Source organism: Globicephala melas, chromosome 18, assembly GCF_963455315.2.
Source record: "Globicephala melas chromosome 18, mGloMel1.2, whole genome shotgun sequence".
Classification (NCBI taxonomy): Eukaryota; Metazoa; Chordata; class Mammalia; order Artiodactyla; family Delphinidae; genus Globicephala; species Globicephala melas.
Window position 1 is genome coordinate 74,154,962 of NC_083331.1, and position 18,653 is coordinate 74,173,614.

At 39.7% G+C, this 18,653-nt stretch overlaps 1 protein-coding gene across 3 annotated transcripts in view; it reads right to left on the reverse strand.

Annotated features, from left to right (window-relative positions):
- Positions 1 to 6,532: 6,532 nt before the first annotated feature.
- NALF1 (NALCN channel auxiliary factor 1) overlaps positions 6,533 to 18,653 on the reverse strand; it is a 576,894-nt gene continuing 564,773 nt past the window's right edge. Inside the window, exons 3-4 of one of the 3 annotated variants that reach the window (XM_060288041.1) lie at positions 10,686 to 10,731; positions 8,767 to 8,902 (exon numbers count right to left, since the gene is read on the reverse strand). In XM_060288041.1, coding sequence (XP_060144024.1) covers positions 10,709 to 10,731 — 23 coding nt within the window. In that variant the 3' untranslated portion in view covers positions 8,767 to 8,902; positions 10,686 to 10,708. Of the gene's footprint in view, positions 8,903 to 10,685; positions 10,732 to 18,653 lie in introns of all 3 variants that reach the window. The other 2 variants (XM_060288040.1, XM_030856772.2) reach the window with 2 other exon arrangements.

Consider the following 18,653-nt stretch of genomic DNA (forward strand, 5'->3'; position numbering starts at 1 on the left):
CCAGGAGGTATCACCCACAGGATGCCTGCTAACATCTCTAAGTGGGCACAGGTTGGCCATGGTCCCAAGTCTATTCTTTCTTCTTCCTGGCTTCTTTTTTTTTTTTTTTTTTTGCGGTACGCGGGCCTCTCCCTGTTGTGGCCTCTCCCGTTGCGGAGCACAGGCTCCGGGCGCGCAGGCTCAGCGGCCATGGCTCACGGGCCCAGCCGCTCCGCGGCACGTGGGATCCTCCCGGACCGGGTCACGAACCCGCGTCGCCTGCATCGGCAGGTGGACTCTCAACCACTGCGCCACCAGGGAAGCCCCTTCCTGGCTTCTTATTTGATGACTGCTCACTCTGGAAAACTGAGATTCCTTTCTTTTTTTTTTTTCCATTTTCTTTTTGCCTTTCACTTGTGTTTATCAGTCATACTCAGAAAAATAACGAAGACCCGTTAATTCTACATCATAATATTTCTCCAGTTCACTCCTTTCCTCTGTCTCATTTGCTGTTGAATTTGTTCAGACTCTCATTATATCTCATCAATGTGCCAGTCCCTTCCTGCCTTACTTCCCTCAGTCTGTGTTATCTCCTGCTGCCAGGGAAAAAAATTTTAATTCATTAAGTTCATTATGCAGTATTAGTTTATAAAAATTCTCTAATGGCTTTCTCTTACTTTGAGGGTCAAATCCAAACTTTGAGGCTGGGTTATAAGACCAGACTCTCGTGTCTTCACCCGTGAGGCTTTCCTGCATCTCTCTGTGCTCTGCAGGAAAGTTCCTTCAGCTTCTGTGTCTTTGCAGATGACCACAATTTCTGTCTGTCCTTTGATTGTTCAACACCTATTTGATTATTAAGATGTGATTTTATCTGTGAAACTTTACTTTCTGCCAATCAGAGTTAAATGCTTCGAGTCTAGTTTGCCACAATCTTTTTTCTTTTTTAAATAAATAAATTTATTTATTTATTTATTTATAGCTGCGTTGGGTCTTCGTTGCTGCGTGCGGGCTTTCTCTAGTTGTGGTGAGCGGGGGCTACTCTTAGTTGTGGTGCACGGGCTTCTCATTGCGGTGGCTTCTCTTGTTGCGGAGCACAGGCTCTAGGTGCACGGGCTTCAGTAGCTGTGGCGCATGGGCTTTAGTAGTTGTGGCTTGTGGGCTCTAGAGTACAGGCTCAGTAGTTGTGGCACACAGGCTTAGTTGCTCCACGGCATGTGGGAACTTCCCGGACCAGGGCTCGAACCTGTGTCCCCTGCATTGGCAGGCAGATTCTTAACCACTGCGCCACCAGGGAAGTCCCTAGTTTGCCATGCTCATGACTTATCTTTGCCTTATAATTGTATGTGTTTCTCCCACTCTGGTCTAAACTGGAAAAACAAAAATACGTCTTTTGTATGTTTCCCCAAAGGCCTAACTTAGTCCCAGTGACATGGAGGACTCTCGGTTTTGGTTTTTTTTCCCAATAAAGGAATGAAGGTCACGAATGTAGGTAGTTTATATGTCTGTTTCATGTAAATGAATGAGTGGAAATATAAAATATGCCTACTCTTCTCAAAATAAAAAGCATTAGGTATTGATTTTAACCTTCAGGTTTTTTTCCCTTTCTGGAAACTTCCATAAAGCATAAAAGAAGTCTCTGTAATGGCTATATGGGAAAAGAATCTAAAAAGAAAAAGAGTGGATATATCTGTATGTATAACTGATTCACTTTGCTGTACACCTGAAACGAACACAACATTGTAAATCAACTATATTCCAATAAAAATTTTTAAAAAACATAAAAGAAGAAAAGAAATGTGTTTATACTACATTTGACTACCATAAGAGACATTTTTATCACCCAGAAATTTTATTGAGGGACCAGAGACTTGGCACCACACGCAACATGTTTGCTGTGTGGCTGACAGGGTCTTGGTGCTCTGGCCGGGTGTCAGGCCTGGGCCTCTGAGGTGGGAGAGCCGAGTTCAGGACATTGGTCCACAAGAGACCTCCCAGCTCCACGTAGTATCAAATGGCGAAAGCTCTTCCAGAGATCTCTATCTCAGTGCTAAGACCCAGCTCCACTCAATGACCAGCAAGCCACAGTGCTGGACATCTTATGCCAAACAACTAGCAAGGAGGGAACACAACCTCACCCATTAGCAGAAAGGCTGCCTAAAATCATACTAAGTTCACAGACACCCCAAAACACACCACCAGACATGGACCTGCCCACCAGAAAGACAAGATCCAGCCTCATCCACCAGAACACAGGCACCAGGCCCCTCCACCAGGAAGCCTACACAACCCACCGAACCAACCTTAGCCACCGGGGACAGACACCAAAAATAACGGGAACTACGAACCTGCACCCTGCGAAAAGGAGACACCAAACACAGTAAGTTAAGCAAAATGAGAAGACAGAGAAACACACAGCAGATGAAGGAACAAAGTAAAAACCCACAAGACCAAACAAATGAAGAGGAAACAGGCAGTCTACCTGAAAAAGAATGCAGAGTAATGATAGTAAAGATATCCAAAATCTTGGAAGTAGAATGAAGAAAATACAAGAAATGTTTAACAAGAACCTAGAAGAACTAAAGAGCAAACAAACAATGATGAACAACACAATAAATGAAATTAAAAATTCTCTAGAAAGAATCAATACCAAAATAACTGAGGCAGAAGAACGGATAAGTGACCTGGAAGATAAAATAGTGGAAATAACTACTGCAGAGCAGAATGAAGAAAAAAGAATGAAAAGAATTGAGGACAGTCTTAGAGACCTCTCGGACAACATTAAATGCACCAACATTCGAATTATAGGGGTCCCAGAAGAAGAAGAAAGAAAGGGACTGAAAAATACTTGAAGAGATTAGAGTTGGAAACTTCCCTAACATGGGAAAGGAAAGAGTCAATCAAGTCCAGGAAGTGCAGAGAGTCCCATACAGGATAAATCCAAGGAGAAACACGCCAAGACATATATTAATCAAACGATCAAAAATTAAATACGAAGAAAAAATATTAAAAGCAGCAAGGGAAAAACAACAAATAACACACAAGGGAATCTCCATAAGGTTAACAGCTGATCTTTCAGCAGAAACTCTGCAAGCCAGAAGGGAGCGGCAAGACATATTTAAAGTGATGAAAGGGAAAAACCTACAACCAAGATTACTCTACCCAGCAAGGATCTCATTCAGATTTGACAGAGAAATTAAAACCTTTACAGACAAGCAAAAGCTAAGAGAATTCAGCACCACCAAACCAACTTTACAACAAATGCTAAAGGAATTTCTCTAGGCAGGAAACACAAAAGAAGGAAAAGACCTACAATAACAAACGCAAAACAACGAAGAAAATGGTAATAGGAACATACATATCGATAACTACCTGAAAAGTAAATGGATGAAATGCTCCCACCAAAAGACATAGACTGGCTGAATGATACAAAAACAAAATCCATATATATGCTGTCTACAAGAGACCCACTTCAGACCTAGGAACACAAACAGACTGAACACATACCTGCATTTTTCACATCATTCTTAGTCTCTCAGAATTGGGTGGTATTACTACTTTGGCTCTATATTTTTATTTACTCAAAAATTGTACTTGAGTGAATTTAGAATAAGAATTTTAAAATAACATATGAGTTTATATAGTTGTCCCTATTTTTAATATATCACACATCATCAACAAAAATGGAAATATTGTTTCAGTGCAAACATTAAGGTACTTATTATGATATGGAAATTATAGTCACATGGGGGAAAAGGAAGAAAAGGTAAAGAGAAAAAGTAAAAGAACAATCAAGTCGTCCCCTCTGCCCCTGCCCCGGCCAGCCACATGCTTGCTGGATTGGACCCGGGCCACGGCAGTGAAACCTCCAAATCCTAACAACTAGACCACCAGGGAACTCCCCAATTCAGAGTTTATCTAATGTCCATACAGAATTATAACTTTTGCTTTGATTTTCCCGTCTTAGCACGTCATCTGTTTTGCAGTGAAATGGCCAATGGGAAATGGACATAAGTTGAAATTTGCTTTTCAAAGCCAGTGGCTTCCTCGTTAGCCAGCACTCAGACAACTGGAATCTTGCAGCAGCCAGTGTTGCAATGAGCTGGGGGTTTAAGGAGAGACAGTCACTGTTTCTATATCTGTAGGTCAACAGCCTATATCCACAGATCAATGTCCAGAGTCTGACTTCCAACTAAAGTTTTAAGGGTGAAAGTGTTTGAAGCTGTTATAGCTGGAAATACGGAGTGCGTAAGACACATGCCAAGACACTCACATATCTATCAGGTGGGTGAGAGGTGGATGGAAGGGGAAGAGAGATAAGAATTAGTGAAATAAGAAGGTTAATCAGGAGCCCTGCTTAATCCATTAATTTACTGAGACTTAATTTACTTAGACTTAATCAATAACTTCTCAGCCTTCCTAGTTTTTTTCACTGTGATTTCATTGCATGGAAATTGTAGTACTAATTTAAGACAAAACAGATATCAACTCAGCATAGACATATATTCATACAGAATAAATTTAAATTTACTGCAGTGTTTTTGCTTAAGGAACCAGAGGTACCCTCTTGTTCTCTCTCTATGTATATATATCTCACTATAAAAATATGCCAGAGATATATAACCCTTTCTCCCTATATACACACATGGATGCATATATAGTCAAATACCCGTCTGCAGTTATAGTGAAAATAAGATGCAGTTTTCATTTCTTTGCAGATCGTATGCTTCCAGTTGCAATAACGCTGTAAATTTGGCTGTTACTAAGAGAGAACTAAAACAATGCCTGGGACTGATCAATATTTTAATGTTGTCCAGATACCAAATGTCATCTCCCAATTCAGGTATTTGGCATATGGACCTGACACCCAACTACATCTTTCATTTATTTATTTTTTTCCTGGTAAAAGTGAGGTTTTTATTCATTCATGCAAAAATCCATTTTTGTTTTCCTTCCCTCCTCCCTCCCTCCCTCCCTTCCTTCCTTCCTTCCTTCCTTCCTTCCTTCTTGTCTGCTTTTTTCCTTGCTGTGTTCCTACCTTCTTTTATTTTAATGACTACAGGTCCTAGTAATTAACAGTACCAATTCATCGGTAAGGAATTAAATTGCTTTTTTTTTTTTTATCATGGTGTCACTTAAAAGAACAACTTTTGCTTACTATTTGTGGGTGAGGGGAACAATACTATCTTTTTAATGAAGGAGAAGTCCATATAATGTGCCACCAAACATCAATGCAATAAGGAGTAATATATAACTCCACTTATGTTAGTTGACATTTGGTTTTGCAGTATCAACATATTCTTCAAACGGGGATTTCTCTATTGCAGAAAAAAAAAAGAACAATAAATATGGAGAAGTCTGTTTCATACATTTGTGAAGAATATTATTTTCTTGATTTTCAGCTTGTTTTCAGAAATAATTGTTTTAATATCATAATTCATTAGCTAGTATGCAGTGGATATCCACCACGAGGAAAGTAGAATAAGACGATGATTACAAAGGTGCAAGGTGGGAATATTTTCTGTGCAGAACGTCAAGCATGTTCTCAAGTAGGAAAACCACTGCAAAGGATCCACGGATGTAGTGAGATGTGCATCACCAACTGGCTGCATCACAAGTCATCAGTGGTTGTTTCTTGTCTTCGTGAAGGAGTCATTGCCTCTTTGGATTCTTTAGTCAATCGCAGGAATAGCTGCTTTAGTTCACTGTGTCCGTGGAAATGTCATAGGCAAATGATTACACATTTACCATCATAAATACTAGGCACGGAGACCCTTCTCACGTCAGAGTAAATGTGGCAAGAAAAAAATCTGACCAGAATTACAGTTGATTCCAACTCCGGCTGACTTGGCCATTTCCCTTCCCACCCCACCATCTCTTCCTCACCTAAGCGAGAATTCCGTATTTACAATACTGCATGGTTTTTCCCAGTTCTTGAACTTGTCTTTTGGAGGGCTTACCTCCCATGTAAAGTAGTGGTGGTTTGGGTTTACCTTTTTTGGCCGCCATTCTCCCCAAACTAAAGCTAAAACATGGGCAGATGGAACCATCCAGTCCCCTTATTCTGGAAAAGAATCTTAATCAGTTGCAAAAAAATATTAATAGAAAATGAAACCCCATTGTTAAGGGATGCTATCTGTCATCACTTTGCCCTGTGTCTAGAAATAGTAACTTCTTGTCATCCCAGTAAGAGTGGGTGCAACTTGCATCTTCTGTTGTGTTGTTTTCCTGAAAGAATGGAAATGCCTCTGGCATGAACAGAAGCACAAGGAACAAAGAAGAAACAGATAGTGGGATGGTGTTTGCCGGGCAGAGGTAGATGAAGGTCACGACAAACTTTGTTGTGGTCATATACCTTAAAGTCGTTAAGAGGTGGTCAGTGGAAAAAGAGCTCATCTGATACGTTCTTCCCCATGAGTCATCACCCCCCTCCCCCTCCAGTCATTGCTCCCTAACCCTTCTCATCCCACCCCCAACTCCACTGAAATCTGGAATCCCCCACTCATTAGGCTTTACCAAAACTCACTTCTATAAGTCTCGCAAAACTCAATGCAGTTAATAGGCGCCAGAAATAGTACCATTATTTCCATCAATTACAAATGCTGTGCCTGTGTGTGTGCACGTGTGAATGTGTGTTTGCATTTGAATAGAAAACAAATTTCAAAAAAGGAACAAAAACTGGAGAATTTTGCATTTTTGGTGTTTTTTTTTTTTTTTTGTATTTGCGCAGACCATTTTAGGATTTTCAGTCTCAACAAAACACTATTAAAACAAAGAATCTAGTAAAATATTTGTGCATGTACTGCTAAACAATTCTAGCAATTTTACTAAGCAATACCTTTATTATTTTGAATATTCTTAACAGACTGGAACAAAACAGTTTTTTTATTTTTTTATTCAAAACAAAATATGCATAACTGTAACGCGTGTCGCAGAGTTAGGTATGATGCAGAGATTAAAGTTTTGTTTCAACAAAAACAAATGCCTGGGGGAATTTCATAGCTAGAAAGTTAAGAACTCAATTTTGTTCGCTAAGAGGACCTTTTCCATGGTTTTCCTTCATCTGCCAGCTATACAGCAATCATCCCTGAAATGCAGTTCCCGAGTGTAGTTAGAGAATAGTAAAGAATGTGAAGTGGTTCTTTTAAAATTATTTGTTTTGATTGTTTGTTTTAAAAACAGCCCTTATTAACTCTTCCTTCCACTGATTCTACTGTAAACTCATAAAAGCCTTTTTTTTTTTTTTTTTTTTTTTTTTTTTAGAAAGCAAATTCATAGACACTCAGCAGGTAAAATGTTCCCACAAAAAGAAAAAATACAAACAGCGATCCGATTTCTCCTCTTGTCTTCAACTATCTAGAGCATGTGAGAGTGGTAACGTTTCTGTACTTGAATGAAAATGGCTAACCTAGTGTTTGAAAAGTTCTTTTTGATAATGCAGAATTGCATACACTTTATACCTGGAGTAATTAAAAACTGTATGTGGGAGAAATACTGGGGTGAAATGGTCTAGATTCTGTATGCTGCAGGTGTCTGAGCACGTCTGCTAGCCCTCCACAATGGTAAAGGAGGAAAAAGAAGTCCAGATTTGGGTCCTCAGAATCCTGTTCCTGTAACAATGGCCAAAGGGTGCTCGTGTAGTCCTGCAACAGAACTGAAATCCCAGCGAAAGCCCAGCCACCTGCGGCTTCAGGGCAGGACTCCCTACCTCCTCACACCCCCATTCTGGGTGGCTGCTTCCAGCCACCCAACCAGTGAGGAAGGCCTGGGCCCTTGGAAGGGGGAGCTGGACCAACTGAGTTCATGGTAGTTTTCTTTGCTTTTGTTTTATTTTCAACGTAAAGATGTGCTAACTGTCTGACCCCACCTGTTATGGAGAGCACTTGTTTGTTCAGCTAGAAAGGGCCCCCCTGGTTCTGCTCCGTTGCAGGTTTGTGCAGCAGCGGCTCAGGGGCCCAGCGGAGCGTGCACTGCGCCCACTCACGGCAGCTGCGACAAGGACAGAAGCAAGCGGATGTCATCTGCTGTGGGCGGGGAAGGCCCGGGGCGGGCAGGCCGGGAGGGGTGTGGGTTCCAGAGGCAGGAGGGAGAGTCAGGGAGTTTTTTTATTTTTATTTTTTTGTTGTTTTCTTTTTTTTGTCTTTTTTATTTTTTTATGATTTTTTTTTTGTGTGTGTGTTGTTGTTTGCTATACCGCGAGGTCATAGCCGTCATTCCGCTAATAGAAACTGACAGGACATGAGACAGAACTATCTGAGGAGCACACACAATGACTAGAAATATATATAGAGAGAGCGACAGTGAAAAGACTTAGTTTACCTCTGAGAAACCATCCCCCCAAATAAATCCTGTATTAACAAGTGCAAAAACAAAACAAACAGATAAACCCAAATCAAAAGGAAAGCAAAGAAAACCTCCAAACATTAAAACACAGTGTATAAAATGGTGTGAGAAACTGAAGTCACTTTCCAGCCTTTTAGTCCATAAAAAGCTGTGTGTGTGTGTCCTTGTTTGGATTCAGGCCCCTCTTCTCCAGTTTTGCCCTCCAGGCCCTGCACAAAGTGATGCACGGTCGGAGCACCCAGGCCGTGACGCCGGTGGCCAGGGTGGCAGGCACGCTCCAGGGTCCAGCATCCCTACTCCTTGCTGGCCGAGCGCTCGTCAAGTGCGTGGACGCCCCCGACGCCCAGCGCCGTGGCGTTCTGAGCCGCCGAGGCCGTGAGAACTGTGTGAAGGAGCATCAGCATGAGGACACACAGTCTGAGTCTGCCGGGGCCCAGCCTGGGCGCTGCTGAAGCTGGCAGCGACGTCCTGGGACACGAGCCGCCTCTGTCCACCGTCCCCTTGGAGGGGGTGTTGGATTTTGCCTCTCTCCTGACGTCACAGCATTCTGGTTCATCATTGGTTAGAAAGGTTTCGTAGAGCCCTGGGGGGTGAAGAAAGGGCAAGGTTAACAGGCGAGAGGAGGATGGGTAGGAAGGCGCTCAGAGCCGACGGCAGCGTGTACTTTAACATATGATCCACGACATCTTACGGCAATGGAACATTTTGTAAAGGAGAGTCAAGTCCGTACAGTCTGGGTCAATGGTCAACCGTGCTCTCAAGCCAGTACTTTTAGGTTCCTCACTGCTCTTACTGTACTCTTGGTGGTCATCCATGAAAGTTCTGGGTTGTGAGGAATACAGGATAAAAGGTTTCACTAGGTCAAAACCAGAACCTAAGGTTCTGGATCAACTTGGTGACCAGGAACGTTCAACCACCATTTTCTCTTTAACAGGAATGTGATTAATTAATGCGACGTGTAAAGTGACACCCACTAGTTATGAGTTAGCATATTTTATTTACGAAACCACCAACCAATCATAATACCAGAGCTACAGGAACCATGTTACTAATCACCTCCTCTCAGGAACCTCACCAAGGCTCAGATCTCCCTTTATGGCTGAATGGGCTTAACATCTACACACCCAAAGCATGACCATTTCCATTTGTAAATACTTCTCTTATTCTTCCATTTGCTATTCTATTGATGACTGCCTACATTGAAGCCTGTATTGTCTTTTTATTTTTATTTTTTTATTTTTTATTTTTATTTTCTGGACCACTGGGGGAGGAGTCTCTGCCCCATCCTTCTCCCTTTCCCATCCTCCAGCATCGCTTTTTAGTGATTGTGGGTCTAGCTCACTCTCTCGCTCTCTCTCATTCTCTCTTCCTTTTTTCCCTTCCCTCACCACAGAATCTCTCCTCTTTCTCCCTTCTCTTTTCCCTTCTTCCTCTAAAAACACACATTGTTCTTATTTTTAAATTGATAAGTGGAGACTTTCGCAGTGATGAAAAAGAATAAAACAACTGGCTATCTAAACCTTCCAATCTCGTTTCTTGCTAGATTATAAAATTTTTACGTGGTCGCTTAAGCCATTTTGTATCCTTTTTTTTTTAACTTGACTGAAACATTTTTTCATGAGATTTAGCATGAAGTTTCTACACAAATTTTATTCTGTTACTCTCAAGCTTGAAAAACTTAAAAATGATGATAGAGTAATTGTTAGGATTAAATACGATGTCGTATGTAAAGTGCTTGGCTCAGTTCCTGGCGCAGAGAACTAACTTGAAAAATTTGACTACTGTGAATTATAATCACTGTTAATAGCGCCTCATTGACTCGACCTTACTCATGAAATCTAGTCTCCTTTCCTCTCTCTCCAGACTCACTGCTCAGTGCTCCAGACATCCTCAACTCTTGGCTGATATCAGAACACGTGACACTTCCACCCACATATGGACCAGGGCTCAAGCTTTCTTTCTGGAATTTTCTCCATCAATTCATAGAACTAACTCTCATTTCTCCTTCAGGCTCAGCTCACATAGAATTCCCTTTGTGAAGCCTGTATTCATAGTCCTGGGCTCCTAGTGCATTTTGTGTAACTCTTCAATAGAGCAATTATTATTTTTTCTTTTAATCACAATTGCTCATTTTCATGTCAATTTCCTTACTTATGTGTCACCATAAGAGCAAGAACCATATAGTATCAGCCTCGTGTTCCCAATATGTTGCAGAATGCCTGAATAAAATAGGTACTTAATGAGATTTGTTACATGAATAAGCTCAATATATATTTATTCAATAAAGAGACTATTAAATAATATACACTCTGCAATCTTCAGTTTCTTTAAAAAAATGACCAAGGTATCCTTATAATGATGCTTACAATATTCATTTCTTCTTAGGCATTCAAAGGTAAACTTCACCTTCGCCTAGGTAGAATATGGAAAAAAAACTGAATTAATGAGGTCTGCAGCTCCGACATTTTTATTTTATGTATTTTATTCTTTTTTCAAATAAGATACCTCACGGGTAGACTAATCATTTATTGAAGTATACGTCTTCCAAAATTATATTCTACAAAGAAGAGAGTTTATAGTTAAGATTATAACAATAGAAATCTAAAGGTCATTTAGGTCAACATTTTAGAATGGTAACAGTCGGAATATCTTTAACAATGTCGTCCAGATAAGAAGCTCTTCCGAAGTTGCTCAGAAGCCAGGCGACTGATTTAGACCTAAAGTCATCTCAGAAAAAATAAGGCAATTTGTCAGGTCAATCAATGTACTCTTCTTTTGGAGTAAAAACAATAATACTCTTTCTTTTTACATTGTCCATCTTTTTAGTAAGAATCTTTATTCAGAGTTACACATGCATATTAGTAATCAAATCATTCTACAAGATATTTTATAAGAAAAAATTCCTCCACCTCCTCCATCCCAAATTCTTCCTTCTCAGAGGCAAATACTGCACTTTTTAATTTGTTTCTGTATTGGCTCCATTTCTGGAAATGACCTGTTTTATACTTTTCGTGATTTTTCATTTTTTATCACTATCACTAGTAGATTCCTCCCCGCCCCCAACCCCGCCCCAGGACCTGTGAGGATAAAACATTCATTCTGCACCTTCTCCAGCCCATAGGTGACCCCCTTCCTCTATGGTAGTAAGTTTAATACTCGGTGTTCCTTTATTGGAATGCTGTAAAAACAATTCTCAACTCAGACGTGCAGTAAACTTTCATTTTCCATTCCGATTCCACTTTGTTTTTCCTAGAACTAATACTTACTAATTCTTAGAGTTTTCTACATAGTTACTAATTCAGCACCCAATACTTTGCCAGCTCTTTCCTATCAGTTGTGTTTTCCTGAAGAACTATCTCCTGTAGTCTTTTACCATCTGGACTGGTGGCTTTTATGCCTAATGCATAGATTCCAGCCTGAAAACTCCAATGAACCTTCCTCTTAGGGACGCTGGCTGCCTCTTTCCCGTGGATTTCCTATCTCCTGTTCCTTACACCTCTTTACTCATTTTGGTGGACTGGGTATCTAGTATTTTCATAAGGACAAACTCTTGGGAGTAAATTTCTGAGAAGCTGTATGCCTAAAAATGTTTACCTCACGTTTAATTGATTGTTTGCCTGAGGATGGAATTCTGGCTTAGAAATTCTTATCCTTCACCTTTATTTGAGCGATACTCCCATATTTAGTTGTTGAACCTCTGGGACCTGTCCTTTAATATTCTTATCATCTTCCTTGTTCATCACTTCATCCCTGGCTCTGCTTTCTGGAGGATTTGGTGAGCTTTACCATGAAATAATTTTACTGAGTTTTTCTTTTTTTAAAAAAATCACATTTTAATTTCCAAGAGCTCTTTTATATACTCTGAATTTCTTTTTTGAAGTGACTGTTCTCATTTCACAGTTGCAATATATTCTTTTATCACTCTGAGATTTTTACAGCACTTTTATTTGTCGTGTTTTATTTCCTCCCTGCATGCATTCTGTTTTCTCCAGATCGCTTTTTTCTCCTTTGTTTGTCTCTTACTTTTTACGTGGGAAGCCCTCCTCACGTCTGTCACCCGGTCCGACAACTTTCTCCAACCATCTCCAAAAAACAGTTCCCCTCCCACAAAGAAATATGCCAGCACTTTTCTCTGGAGAGGGAGGCATGGGTTATGGAGATCTGACTGCCTCATATACAGACTTCCACCTGCTCTCCCTTATGTCGTCACCTCCTCCAAAGCATTTCATGCTGTCAATTCCTGTGTCTGGAGGGAGTCTTGGATGGAAATCTGGTTGACTCTTTGCTTCTTCTCTGCTGCTTTAGCATTCACTTTTCTAGGTGTCAGCAAATCCTTTCACGTGCACCGATTTTCTTTCTAGTTTCTAAGAGGGTTTGGTTGTTGTCTCCTTAACCATTCTTCTGTCCTTTTGGATTTATGCCTAATAACGATTTCTCTTCTCTTGGGCCTGCCTAGGAAACTTTACTGCACTTTTCCCTACATCGGTCTGCTTTGTCCTGATCTCTGACTCACTCCTCCAGCCAGGAATGCTGCCTGTGGCTGGATTCTGCCTCAGTGTCTCCCCAGAAACTGAAGACACAGGGCATCTGCAAAGGGCCAAGCCAGCCTCGGATTTTTTTTCCCTCTGCTGAATCCTTGTTCCCTAACTCCCTCACAGGTACAGTTCTGAGTTCTCTCTAGTAAACCGTCTGGATACAGATGCTTCCTAGGAGAGCCTACCTATAGCAGCCAACACTTCCTCATCCTTCAAAGAAACTGTAAGGACATATTACCAAATGAAAAAAGTTCTCAGACAATCTCATTGCACAAATATATAAGAGATTTGGGATTAGGAAAGGAAAAGAGTAATTTTTTCAGTTAATGAAATGTTGTTCTACGGTTTGCTACAAAATGTTCTATCTGCAATCTCTAATGAATCATTACCTATTTGACATTGAAATAATAGTAGTAGCAATTATTCTATCTTATAGTACCAACCTCATGAATTATTTCTGATATTAAATAATACACATAAACTGTCTAGAACAGTGCCTGGCAGGTAGTAAAATGTCACGTAATATTAATTATTCCTCTTAGAAGTTGGGATAAATAGTACAGTCAGAATTTATTATTAGGAAGGGCTTTAAGGAACGTCTAATTCAAATTCTTTTTCTGTTTTCAATTAGTCTAAGCCACTCACAGAAAAGCCTTATTTTTTACAGCTCAAAACAATTATTCTAGTATAGTCAGTATAAATAACATCTAAGTACAGGAAAGACATTCTAAGGAAATCCTTAAAATAAACACATTATTTAAATATAACCCTTCGTTATCTCAGTAATTTACATTTTGCCATCTTTAAATTCAGGAATATGAGGCTAATTTTTCAAATATTTGAACTAGTAATATGCTTTATAATATCTTTCCAAATGCAAAAGTTTAGAAAACAGTAAAGTAAAAAGAAGGGGGAAAATTACCCCAAACCTGATTTCATTAGGATGAAAAAAGAAACAAGAAGAAACTGTTGGAATTTGTTTCCTCAACTTTTTATTAACACGGACACACATATACAGTCAGACCTCATTTTACTGCACTTCACTTTATTGAGCTTCACAGATATTGTGTTTTTTACAAATTGAAAGTTTGTGGTGACTCTATCCAGCCAGTCTAAGGTGCCACTGTGTTCTTTCATTTGCTCACTTTGTGTCTCTGTGTCACATACTGGTAATTCTTGCGGTATTTCAAACTTCTTCACTTTATTATATTTGTTAGGATGATCTGTGATCGGTGATCTTTGATGTTACTACCAAAATTGTTTTGGGGGTGCCGCAAACTGCATCCACGTAAGATGGCAAACTTAATCAATAAATGTGGTGTGTTTGCTCCACCGACTGGCCATTCCCCGTCTCTCCCCGTCTCCCTCAGGCCTCCCTATTCCCTGAGACAAAACAATATTGAAATTAGGCCAATTAATAACCCTACAATGGCCTCTAAGTGTTCAAGTGAAAGGAAGGGTCACGTGTCTCTCACTTTATATCAAAAGCTAGAAACGATGAAGCTTAGTGAGGAAGGCATGTTGAAAACTGAGATAGGCTGAAACCTAGACCTTTTGTGCAAGACAGTCAGATTGCGAATGCAAAGGAAAACTTCTCGAAGGAAGTTAAATGTCTACGCCAGTGAACACAGGAATGATGAGAAAGTGAGACAGCCTTAGTGCTGATACGGAGAAAGTCTGAGTGGTCTGGATAGAAGATCAAACCAGCCACAACATTCCCACAACATTAGGCAAAGCCTAACCCAGAGCAAGGCCCCATCTCTCTTCAATTCTGTGACGGCTGAGAGAGGAGAGGAAGCTGTAGAAGAAAACTGGGAAGCCAGCAGAGGTTGGTTGATGCGGTTTAAGGAAGGAAGCCAACACCATAACACAGAAGTGCAAGGTGAAGCAGCAGGTACTGCTGTAGAGGCTGAAACAAGGTATCCAGAAGATGTAGCTGAGAAAATTAATGAAGGTAGTTACGCTAAACAGATCTTCAATGTAGATAAAACAGCCTTATACTGGAGGAAGATGCCATTTAGACTTCCATAGCTAGACAGACGTCAATGCCTTTAAGCGTCAAAGGACAGGCTGACTCTCTTATTAGGCACTAAAGTAGCTGGTGACTTTGAATTGAAGCCAGTGCTCACTTCCCACTTCTAAAACCCTTAAGAATTACGCTAAATCGACTTTGCTCATGCTATTAACGGAACAACAAAGCCTGGGTGACAGTACATCTGTTTACTGAATATTTTAAGCCCACTACTGCAACCTACTGCTCAGAAAAAGATTCCTTTCAAAATGTTACTGCTCATTGACAAGGCACCTGGTCACCCAAGAGCTCTGATGGAAATGGACAGTGAGATTAATGCCATTTCCATGTCTGCTAACATGACATCCATTCTGTAGCCCATGGATCAAGGAGTAATTTTGACTTTCAAGTTATTACTTTTAAGTAATAACTTAAAAAATTCATTTTGTAAGGCTGTAGATGCCATAGATAGTGATTCCTCTGAGGGATCTGGGCAAAGTCAATTGAAAACCTTCTGGAAAGGATTCACCACTAGAGACACTAGTAAGAACATTCCTGATTCACGGGAAGAAGTCAAAGTATCAACATTAACAGGAGTTTGGAAGAAGTTGATTCCAACTCTCATGGATGCCTTTCAGGGGTTCAAGACTTCAGTGCAGGATGTAACTACAGAGGTGGTAGAAAGAGCAAGAGAACTGGAATTAGAAGTGGAGCCTGAAGATATGACTGAATTGCAGCCATCTCATGATCAGACTTGAAAGGATGAGTCGCTTCCTATAGATGAACAAAGGAAGTGATTTAACGTTATCTCCGTTCATTTTAGCATCTTTGATATATCATTGTCCATTATTTTAATTTTTCTTGATCTTTTTATATTTTTCTCTGCACTGTGTTCTACATCTAAGAGTTTCACAATGATTGGAAAGGAGCGTTCCATCCAGTTCCCCTTACTGTCGGATCTGTAGTGCTTGGTCTTGTCTTCATCCTCATATAATAACGTTTCCAAACATTTAAAAATGTGTCTTTACCATTCCCTCTGTTGTCTATCATTTGCTGTGTGAACTTAAGTGCATATCTTTTCATAATTTGTTAAATATGTGCAGTTATTCATTCTCCTAGAATTACATTTTTAAAAAATCACACACACTTGGGCAAATTTGTCTAATTATTAGGGTCGTTGATGAGGAAGTTTATCTAAATTTTCCTTCCTCCAACTTCTAATCCCTCATCATTTGGGGGGGGCTATATAATCAGATGTTTGAAACTTATTTATTGTCAAATTACTAACATTTTTATATCTTCCCTCCCAGTAATGATTAATAACATTTGCATATTGTTTTATATGTACCTTATTCACGGATTATTTGGTTGCAATTAATAGAAACTCACTGGAGCTAATTTAGGCAACAAAACGAAACAAAATGAAGAGCAGCTAAGGGGAGAAATATGTGAAAACTTCAAGCCTATTCTATGAGATACAAGACTGAGAGCACACAAGGGAACACGAAGAACTAAATTAAGAAATAGCATGGCCATCAGAAGTAGGGGTGCTCCCTATAGCACTGGAATCATCTCTGTTTCCTGCTGCACAGCTCTCCCTCATTTATCTTTGGGCTTCTTCATGGAGATAGGACTTCATTGTTTTTTTCTCTTAATTCAATGTCATAGGGGACTGACTGGAATTGCTGGGTTCCAGTGACATGCTCCTGGGGATGCAGATCGACTTGACATTGGACTGGTTTATGCTGGTCTCATCAGCCACACCAGCGAGAGATTCCCACAGAACAAACATAGCCGTGCATGTAGGTTCACTCTCTGAAAGAACAACGTGAAGTCAGTGTTTTTCTTTCTGCTCAAATATGATATTTTCCACCTTGGAGCTTGTAGGCTATTTCCTCCATTCTCAAAATTCAAGAATGTTTGGAATTTGATCTAATTTCCTTAATTTTGCCAGAATGGGAAGAACCACTTTAATCTGCCAGTAAGAGTGTCTCTAAGCTCAGGAAAGATATTTCCCAGTCTTCGTTTGGTTGTTATTTCTTTATTTTCACCGTGTATTATGTGTTTTCAACTTATCACATTCCCTCTCATCATTTTTATAGTCTTGGTCTCCACCTTGGACTTTGCCTCTGTTTTCTTCAAGCTTATCCTCCACTTTGCTTACTTCAATCTCTATATGGTTGATACTATAAGTGTACAACATATTTGCAATTGTTTTCTGTTGCCCTGCAATATATATATATACGTATACGTATTATATATATTAATCTAAATTAATTGTTATGTTTGCCTGCTTCCCAGCCAAATTTCCTTTCCACGTTTCTCCCCTTGTTTTAAAGGGTCTATATGTCCTTGAATTTTATTGAGAACAGATGCTGCCTAAAATTGCCCTTGTAGTAACTTTTCTTAAATATATGCTATCATTCTGTCTCTCAAACTCTGTCTTCCTTCTTTTATGTGAAGTATATTTTATTAGGTTCCATATTTCATTTTCTCTGTGTTAAAAGTTGAACAGATTTGCCCTCCAAATATATCTGAAAGACCTAAATCCTAGTACCTCAAAAGGTGACCTTATTTGGAAATAAGGTTTTAAGAGACTTAATCAAGTTAAGGTGAGGTCATTGGCAGGGTGTGGAGGGTAGGCGTGCAGGATCCACTATGACTTTTGTTGGGTTTTGTTTTGCCTTTTGTTTGTTTTTATGTTGGGAGTGAGTACCTTCATAATTCTGTACAGTGTGTTCCTATGTCTATTTCTTAATCCAGTGATTTTAGATCATATCTATTCTCAACTGACAAAGCTGAGTAGATTCATGTCTGTATAGTTCTCTCCTGTCCCATTAATCTCATATTTGGCCATTGCTTTTGTTCTAAACTATGGTTACATCTTCTTCCATGTTTTCATTCTGTATGTTAATTTTGAAAATTGAAAGTGAAAGAAAAAAATTCTTAGCATTCATGTAATGCCATTTCATTACAGTAACATCATTCAAAGAATTTAAGATATCAGGCAAAATAGATGATTACTTTTTATATTTTATCAATTCATAAAAATTTTAGATAGCTTTATATTTGACTCACGCTTCTCTTGCACATTTTTTCTGAGATTCTAGTTGTCTTTCATGCTTCATATAATCAGGAAAAATATTATATCTTCATCCCTATGTCACTAAATCCATTTCGTAATCATAACAATTTCAGTGTTCTAATATGAACAGGTTATTTTCGATGCACAGATATTATCTTATGATTTATTTTACTCCACCACGAATATTGAGAGCCTACATTACCCTCTTTCTTGTAATCCTCTTTTGTTCTACTAGAGTAAAACTACAAGTAATGTTTCACATGGAATAGGTAGAAGGTAAATTTTCAAGAACATACACTGTTTTAATTGAAACAGACTTCGTTCTCCTATTTGAAAGACATTTTGCCTGGGTATAGGATCCCAGGCTCACAATCTCTTCTTCTGATAACTTTGGAGGCATTGCTCATTGCGTCCTAGGGTCCAGTGCTGTGGGAGAAAATTATGACTGTATTTGTTTCCTGTCGATGTTGTAGCAAATTACTACAGATTAGTAGCTTGAAACACCACTCGATTATTTACTCACACTTCTGTAGGTCACAGTCTAGGAGGGTTGGCTGGTTTCCCTGCTCAGTGTTAGCAAGGCCAAGATCGAGATGCTGGCAGGGCTGAAGTCCTTTTCAGGGTCTCTAGGGGGGAATTCACTTCTAGGCTCCTGCAGGTTGCTGGCAGAGTTTGGTTCTCCATGCTTCTAGGACTGAGGTCC